General features: G+C 34.2%; 2 protein-coding genes across 4 annotated transcripts; both read left to right on the top strand.

The window, feature by feature from the left end:
* The first annotated feature begins 208 nt into the window (after window positions 1–208).
* On the top strand, window positions 209–1,658 carry LOC149194655 (putative LRR receptor-like serine/threonine-protein kinase At5g48740). The gene is made up of 3 exons (XM_089407752.1): window positions 209–633; window positions 743–1,268; window positions 1,475–1,658. Exons 1-3 carry the CDS (start codon window positions 546–548, stop codon window positions 1,656–1,658), a joined length of 798 nt encoding a protein of 265 aa, XP_089263878.1. The 5' UTR covers window positions 209–545.
* A 255-nt stretch (window positions 1,659–1,913) lies between these two features.
* On the top strand, window positions 1,914–6,669 carry LOC149194654 (putative LRR receptor-like serine/threonine-protein kinase At1g67720). 3 transcript variants are annotated; one of them, XM_089407779.1, is made up of 13 exons: window positions 1,914–2,236; window positions 2,488–2,614; window positions 2,711–2,782; window positions 3,830–3,898; window positions 3,988–4,059; window positions 4,159–4,230; window positions 4,414–4,640; window positions 4,747–4,955; window positions 5,081–5,207; window positions 5,404–5,472; window positions 5,605–5,794; window positions 5,969–6,101; window positions 6,197–6,669. In XM_089407779.1, the coding sequence occupies exons 1-13, from the start codon at window positions 2,011–2,013 to the stop codon at window positions 6,509–6,511; spliced, it is 1,908 nt and encodes a 635-aa protein (XP_089263905.1). In that variant the 5' UTR covers window positions 1,914–2,010; the 3' UTR covers window positions 6,512–6,669. The 3 variants fall into 3 exon arrangements, with proteins under 3 accessions (XP_089263905.1, XP_089263904.1, XP_089263906.1); XM_089407778.1 differs by having other exon boundaries at window positions 5,081–5,213; window positions 6,197–6,668; XM_089407780.1 differs by having other exon boundaries at window positions 1,915–2,004; window positions 5,081–5,213; window positions 6,197–6,667.
* The last annotated feature ends 1,676 nt before the right edge of the window (window positions 6,670–8,345 follow it).

Genomic DNA, 8,345 nt, shown 5'->3' with positions numbered 1-8,345 from the left:
TTAAATAAATAAATAAAAATTATGTGTGCCCTACCCACACCAGATAAATATATAAGTTATAGAATATTTCATAAAAATTATGTGTGCCCTACCCACACCACATAAATATTTAAGTTATAAAGCATTTCATAAAAATTATGTGTGCCCTACCCACACCACATAAATATACAAGTTATAAAATATTTCAGTTGCGTAGTCAATGCTTTAATTTAATAAAAATAGAAAAAGCCGGCTTAGGTTCGTTTGGAACGCTTCAACGCTGGATTGTAGGCATTGCAGGGCTCGGTAAGAAAAAATTAACAAAATGATTAGAAGGCCTTCAAGTTTCAACGGCAGGGCATCGTTGACGACGGGTATTTTCTATTGGGACGCTCTTTACATTTCGAAGCACTTCAAACGTTCTCGCCCTTCATAGGTAAATTCAGCACTTTTCCAGCTTTTGTAAATTCAGCACTTCCAGCTTTTGTAAGATTAAGCAACAGCCATTCTGCCTGTACTCAATCTACTACTACGCTACCGTCGGACTTCTAAACTTTTATTGAAAGATGGAGAAAATCCTTTATGGCAAATGGGCCACTTCGATAGCCGTCGGCGTATTGTTGATTTTATTGGTTCCTATTATTGCTCAACCAGGTGATTATCGAAGCTTATTTAGGTTTGAAATCTCGTTTTACGCTTATTAATCCCTCATATTTGTAGGTCAAGATCTCGTTTTGCTAACCAATTTCTGGCGATGATGTAGGATTTCTCAATATTGACTGTGGTGGGAAAACAAAGGGAGACAATTTGACATGGGTGACTGATGTTAATTACATAGACGTTGGACGGACAGTAGATGCAGGGAACGCAAGCTTGCCATCTTACTTGCAGAGTCTACGCTTATTCCCAAAACCTCTGAACAAATCCTGCTATAAGCTACGTGTAACTCCCAACGTGCGTTATCTCTTAAGAGTATGGTGGGCTCTTGGTAATTCCAGTGATTTTAAAACATCGTCGACGAACTTCACTTTCTCTATCGAGACAATGGGTATGTTGGCTTCTAGAAACATAACAATATCTGACTCGGCCCCAATCACGGCCACGAGAATCTTGGTTAGTTCTGGCAGAGCGCTGTATACTTGCTTCATCAGAACCTCGGAGATGAGTGATCCCTTTGTAAATGCAATCCAGTTGAGAACCCTCGGAAAAGGCATGTATGAACAGGCTAAGCCAGGAACAATGTTGCGTGCTGTACTAATAAATTCTGTTGGTGGAAATTTACCAGTAAGGTGAACATTTTCAACTTTATAGTTCAACAAAGTATGGTAAAATATGAAACCATTACTTGGGGTAGGATTAATAAATCTTGTCCCTTCAGTAATTTTCTAATTTCAGAATACAATCATAAAATATATACCCAGAATGAATCTCCAATTTTGATGCATTACTTGCAGCTGTGATATTTGTTTTTAATTATTATCTTTGTATGCTGAAGTTATCCTCGGGACAAATTCGACCGCCTATGGGACGTAGGGTCATCTACAATGGCATATACGGATAATCAGAACCGGCATAAGATTATAAGTACCGGTCACCGCATTTCAACAAACAATACCACTCACCACCCTCCAACAGCTGTTTTGCAAGCGGCATGGAAGCAGCTATTGATAAAGCAGTAGTCTTTAACGCGACTTTTTGAAAGCTTTTCCGGCGATTTTTTCCGGTGAAAATCCGGCATTAATTTATCGGAATCCAAGTTTGATAGCTAATTTCTGCACAATGAAACCGTCTCAGGGGTTTTTCAGGGTGCTGAATCCGAATATGCAGTTAAAAAACCATTTTAACTGCAACAAATCATGATTTCATCTCAATTTCTTCCGCCGGATTCCGTCACCGGAATCTCAAAAAGTCGCATTATAGACAACTCCATTGATAAATAACTCAGTCCCCTTTCTATTCAATAATTTGGGAGGAACCGAAAGCACCAAAGCATTACTATTGTTATATTTTGCAGAAATCGAGCCGGTAAATATGTCTGAACCGAGATCTTTCTATATTACAGTACACGGTGAAAGATCTGAAACCATTACTCTGGTGCAAATGTATTCTGCGGTCCAGCTAACATTCTTAATCAATCCAACGAGTAACTTGGAATTTAAACTCGTTCAAGCGATTAACTCTACCCTTACTCCCATACTAAACGCTTTAGAGCAGTACCAAGTAATTGATACGCTACCGGCAACCTATTCACAAGATAGTAAGTGCCACAGTAAACGTTTTTATAGTGAGATTATTATTTTGTTGATATCAAAATTTGGTCTAGTGTAACAGCGATTGTATTGTCTTTTTTGGGCTATTAATCTGTTTAGATGAAATTGTATAAAGAAAGCATTCTGAAAAATCTCTCAGACACTTAGATTACAGTCAGATTTTACCTTTTACCTTGTTAAAATACTTCTATGACAATCACACAATCACGTTGTAACTAGCATAGTTCTTAAACTGCAGTTAAAGCTGTCAGTGTCATCAAACGAAGGTTTAATATAAAAGACTGGGTTTCGGATCCTTGTTTTTTAATCCCCTGGGATGGAGTTAGCTGTGATAACAGCTCTTCACTCGTAAGAATTTCGGAAATGTGAGTTAAATTGTTTGATCTGTTTATGGTTGACTGATATAGCTGAGGTTCCAAAACAGACCTAACCGTAAGTGAAATTGTTCCTTTTCTTGCCAGCAATTTGTCGGCAATGAATCTTACGGGAACTGCACCTGAGCATATTGGACAATTGACTGCATTGGTTGATGTGTAAGAATTCTTTCTCCCTACAGAGTTATCTATCGGCGCGGAATTTTGACTTAACGTGCTTTTGCCTTCGTACCATATAAAACATCCAAATTTGAGGACATTTTATGGCAAGTGTTGAATGTGCTTAAATCTTCCAATGCCTTCGTACCATATATACGACGCATCCGAATGTTTGTTGCAGACTGTGTAAATGTGGATTCGGTTAAGCTATGAGGGCAAAAGAATATTAAGAAATTAGATGTTAATTCAAGTCAATTTTGTTATATATATATAGGTAAATCTAAGTCCTCTCTGAAAAAAAATAGGTAAATCTAAGTCAAAATTGGAAAAATAGGTAAATCTAAGTCAAAATTGGAAAAATATTGTAGGGAAAAGAGTAAAAATGCCCCCTATTTAGATTTGTTTCGCTAGATTATATCATAACATCTGAATTAAATGTTTTCCTTTTTCTAAACATAGTTTAACAATTAAATGTTTTTCCTTTTTCCAAGCATATTTCTAAGCATATTCCTAATCAATTTTATTTAAGGGAAAACATTATTAAAATTATAGATTTAAATTATACAATCCTCAAGATATAAATTTTGATAAGCTAATTAATTTATGGTTTAAGTAACAACTTATTTTAAATAACAGGAACGACTATACAAAATCTTTAATACTTAAATTACACCCCTATAAAGTATACAGGCGATATATGGAATTATTCTTTCATATGATAAATATGATGAAGGTTAAAAAGAAGCTGAGAAATAGTAAATTTCATATATAAATTTATTTAATAAATTTTTTTTTATATCTTAAACTTTGAAATGTTCCCAATACAGAAATGAAAAATAATAAAGATGTAATTTTATAACTTCTGTTTTATTAGCATAAAGTTTTTTTTAGAGAATGAAAACTAAAACACATGAATAATAGAGTATAGTTCACAACCATTACAATTCGATGGAATACGTTGTGAGAAAGATATACTTATGAAAGCAATATAAAATTGCATTTGAATATTAGATGTTGCCATTCATCTATTTCCGTTGAAATTATCAGGTCACTTGATAATAATAATTTCACTGGATCTCTACCAAATTATTCCAATTTGACGATGTTGGAGAGACTGTAAGTTTCTTTTCACTCTATTGATTGAATTTTTAATTTTTAATGTATACGCATTTTAAGGAAAGTGATTGAAGTCATTTACTTCACAGAAATCTACAAAACAACAAACTGAGCGGTAACGTTCCAGAGTGGTTATCTCAACTGAAAAACCTGAAAGAGTTGTACGTTTCCCTTTCTCATTTTTTTTGGCACATTTTCTCTCCAAATTGAAAGAAGTTAATTACAGGGACTTATAGCATTGTACTTTGGAAATGTGGCAGGTTTATCCAGAATAACAATTTTAGTGGTGTAATTCCTATGAAGCTTCTCCTCGATCGTTCACTGACGATCAAGTAATCATGATTCTATTTGATGTTTGTAAAACATTTCATTTACAAATTTTCATATCCAAAATTTTCTTTCACATTCTGTTCTCATCAACCACTACGTTGAAATTCTAATGGACCTAATTGAAATTCTATTTCTTTTCACTGTATCACGTTCTATTTAAAACTTATTTCTTTATGATGTCACAGTTACTCGGGTAATCCCTACCTATGTATGCATAAGGGCGAATGTATCCTGCCGAAATCAAAGAGAAACACGTTAAAATTTGTCGTCCCCATCACCTTGAGCGGAATTCTTATCATCGCTCTAGCGTTGGCGGTGGGTATAGTTGTGTATCGCAAAAAAAATCGCAAAAAAAATGTCGCCACCGGAATCGATAGGGTGGAGAAGCAACCTGAAGAACCAGTGGACAGAGGTCAGGAAATACGGTGAATTCAAAATATATCATATGACAAATTAAGCTATTTGAGAGTAATAATGCATTCAGAACCAATAACTTTACCTCCATGAACGTATTGCAGACTATTCAATGATTATGGTGCCAAAAGAAACAATGTCTCATGCCTTTACTGTAAATGAGATGATGAACGCCACTGATAACTTTACCATAAAGATTGGACAAGGAGGCTTCGGATCGGTGTACTTTGGTAAACTGCCCGAAGGAAAAGATATAGCCATTAAAGTGCTGTCACAGTTCTCCAAACAAGGAGTTCACGAATTTATGAATGAGGCAATTCTAAGATACTTAAACTATTTACAATGGTTCAATTTAAAAGCCATTAACCTCCGTTCAATTTCTGCACCCAATCAACGATTGCCTAACTACGCTCATAGTGGACTTTTCTTGATTAATAGGTGGATGTTCTTTCTAGACTCAATCACAGGAACTTGGTATCTTTAATAGGCTATTGTAACGACTCCAAAGAGCTTATGCTTATCTATGAGCACATGTCTGGAGGATCTCTCAGAGACCACCTTTATGGTAAATGTAAGGGTATATGTAATTGAGAAATATGTTTGTTTTGAAGGGTTGTTTTTTAGGTTGTTTGTATAATTAGTTTATAAAGTTAACATTTGGTTTTCTTTCCTATAAAGTTAACATTGGGTTTTCGTGCTCAAATTTAATGATCATAAAATACACACGTTAATCAATATTCATTTTCTTTTCTTTTCTCCAGGTTGTAGTGCAGAACATTACGGGCTAGATTGGAAAACCAGGCTTAAAATAGCTTCAGATGCCGCGCAAGGTAACTCTCTCTTTTGTGATATGGGGGGTGGTGGCGTTGTTTTATATATTGTATAAAGTAAAGTAACACCAGCTAAGTCGATTTCTGTTTTATCTTGCAATGGACCACCTGGAATGCAATTTGTATCCAAAGGACTGGAATACCTGCACATGGCTTGCACCCCAAAGATAATTCACAGGGACGTGAAATCCGCCAACATCCTTTTAGACAGCCACATGAATGGAAAACTGGGTGACTTCGGTATTTCGAGGATGACAATTGATCGCGAGGCTACTCATGTCACCACAACAGTAAAAGGAACAGCAGGATACCTCGATCCTGAGTATGTAATACATAAAAATTTAAAATCTTCTTGCGATAGGAAAAAATAAAAGGGCCAAACCGATTCTCGTTAACCTATTATCACTTTCATTTTGTTTTCACCGTACTCGCTGACACCATTTCAATTCTGTTTTCACCGTGCTCGTAAACTAACCCTATGTAGAAATTGTTTCAGGTATTTCAACACACACATGTTGACCGAGAAGAGCGACGTGTATAGTTTTGGAGTGGTTTTACTGGAGATGATATGCGGTAGACAACCGATAGATGCAAAACTAAGTGTAGAGGAAATAAACATGATTGCTTGGGTAAGAAATCTGTTACAATATAATATTTAGTATCTGTAGAGCATCTTTATCAACCTATCAACGACAGTCAATAGTTATAATTGGTATGTTTACAGGTTACACCTTATGTGGATGTGGACCTCACTGAAAATCCTTCAAAGATAGCGGCAATCATAGACAAGAAGTTGGGTGAAAATTACAACATTAAGTCCATCATTCGTGTTGCCAGATTAGCCATTAAATGTGTTGATACGGAGCCATCGTCTAGGCCCAATTCGAGCGAGGTATTAGCAGAGCTGAAAGAGGCTATCAAAGAGATCGGTGATATGGAATGTGGCAACATGCATTGCCATCGCGTGTCATTTCTGGATTCAAGTGGAGACACAGGGATGGGGTGGGGTGACAATAGTTCTAAGCTTTTGGGAAGATAAGCTTGTTAGATGTGTGGTAAGATTGTAACTTTTGTTTGCTTGCCCGGTGCATTTTTAAATTGTGCTACTTAGGTTACTGGTGGTAATTGTATATCTATACATTAATAAGCCACACAAATAATCATATGGAATATTTATACAAGTTTTATTAAGTGAAATTCAGATAGCTTAAATTGTTTGATAATAAAATATAAATAGATAAAAAGAAATATTGTGTGATCTTATAAGCATTTTCGCTGGTTAATAATTCCAAATCATATGTAATTAAACCCCATAGAAATGAATAATTACACATATATACCAATCCCAAAAAAACACATATAATTAATATTAAAAATAAAATTAATAAAATTTATATTAATATCAAAAGTAATATTACTGCCTCATCCATAGGGCTGCGCGGAAATGTAGCGGCTGCGTATAGGGCTTCGTTCGAAATGGAAATCAGGCTGTTCGTTACGCGCCTTAGGCTGGCTGCGAAAATGTTTCAAAAACATTGTTTTTTCGGTTTAAAACTGAAAACCAATTTGAAACCCGTTTATCTTATCCCTATATACGCTACAGAATATCTTATGATGGTTAAATATTGATCATTTATAAATAAAAAAAATGAAAGAATGAAATTTATCACCTTTAAATATTTCTATGAAAGTCAAATACATTTTTGTTAAAATGTTGTGTAGTTTGCTTTTTGATTCAGAAGATTTCAACTGGATTTATTTATTATTTCCAAGTTCTTTAATGAAGCGATAATTCATATTAATATGCATATATTGTTATTTAGATAAAAAGATGTGGTTTTTGTTTTTTTTAAATAGAATTAAAACTTAATTGTGGTCTAATACATTTAAGTTGGTTCATGTTTTTAATTGTTGTTATGATATATTTGAGTTGGTCACTTCATATTTTAAGCAAGAAAGTTGTTTGACAAATTGTTGTTATTGTTACATATTTAATTTTAATTGATGAAATGGTCACAATGAAATGATTCTTGGATGGTTATTAAATCATAGCTAAATTAAGATGGAAAACATATTTTAGAGTACTATTCATAGAATCTATATTATCTACAAAATCAATCTCAGTATAGCCACCAAAAAAAAAAAAAAAACTTACCAATATTGAAGTAAAATATATCATTTCTTGTTGTTCCAGCAATATATCCCAAAATTCCTTTTCCAACTCGCAAAAGTGATTCATTTGGAGAGTTTATGATCTTAGAAGTCAAACTAGTAGCCTACATAATGTCTAGTCGAGTGGCAATGAGATATGTGAGGCTACCAACCAACCAACCTTTTGAATTAAATCCATGTTGAGTCCCATGTTTTATTTGCTAAGCGTAATTCCTATTGCAATCAAGGTTGGTGCTAGTTTTCAATTCATCATCTTTAATCTCTTCAACACATCCATGGCATCCTTTTCTTGAAACATAAAATACTTGAATCTAATTAAGTAACGTCAATACCAAAGAAATATCTCATCGCCCCAAATAATTCATTTCAAATTCTTAATTCATAGTTGATTTAAAATTTTCCATTAACATAGAGATCATATTATTAACATGCAAACAAACAACTAGAATTTTACCTTGTTTATTCACCTCTCTATAAAATGTAGTATCACTAATAGCTCTACTGCTACATCCAGTTGCTACTCTACATACTCTTATTAAACTTATTGCATATCCAGTTTCTACTTTGGATACTCTTATTAAACAAAATTAGCTTACCTAGTGAAAATCAATAGAATTATTAACATACCATATCATAAAATTAGCTCACCTAACTAAAATGGATAGAATTACTAAAATACCATATCATAGAGTGTTTTTCCC

The sequence above is a fragment of the Pinus tabuliformis genome, chromosome 2_2 (genome assembly GCF_031772625.1).
Source record: "Pinus tabuliformis cultivar Carrire ecotype Pingquan chromosome 2_2, CPIR1, whole genome shotgun sequence".
In the NCBI taxonomy this organism is placed as follows: domain Eukaryota; kingdom Viridiplantae; phylum Streptophyta; class Pinopsida; order Pinales; family Pinaceae; genus Pinus; species Pinus tabuliformis.
This window is presented reverse-complemented; position numbering and strand designations above follow the sequence as displayed.

Bases quoted from the DNA above. Each gene is read 5' to 3' on its own strand.
- LOC149194655 (XM_089407752.1), top strand. From the start codon at position 546: ATGGAGAAAATCCTTTATGGCAAATGGGCCACTTCGATAGCCGTCGGC. The intron at 634-742 runs GTGATTATCGAA...GCGATGATGTAG, and splicing joins TCCTATTATTGCTCAACCAG to GATTTCTCAATATTGACTGT. The intron at 1,269-1,474 runs GTGAACATTTTC...TGTATGCTGAAG, and splicing joins GGTGGAAATTTACCAGTAAG to TTATCCTCGGGACAAATTCG.
- LOC149194654 (XM_089407778.1), top strand. From the start codon at position 2,011: ATGTCTGAACCGAGATCTTTCTATATTACAGTACACGGTGAAAGATCT. The intron at 4,060-4,158 runs GTACGTTTCCCT...GAAATGTGGCAG, and splicing joins CTGAAAAACCTGAAAGAGTT to GTTTATCCAGAATAACAATT. The intron at 4,641-4,746 runs GTCAGGAAATAC...AACGTATTGCAG, and splicing joins TGAAGAACCAGTGGACAGAG to ACTATTCAATGATTATGGTG.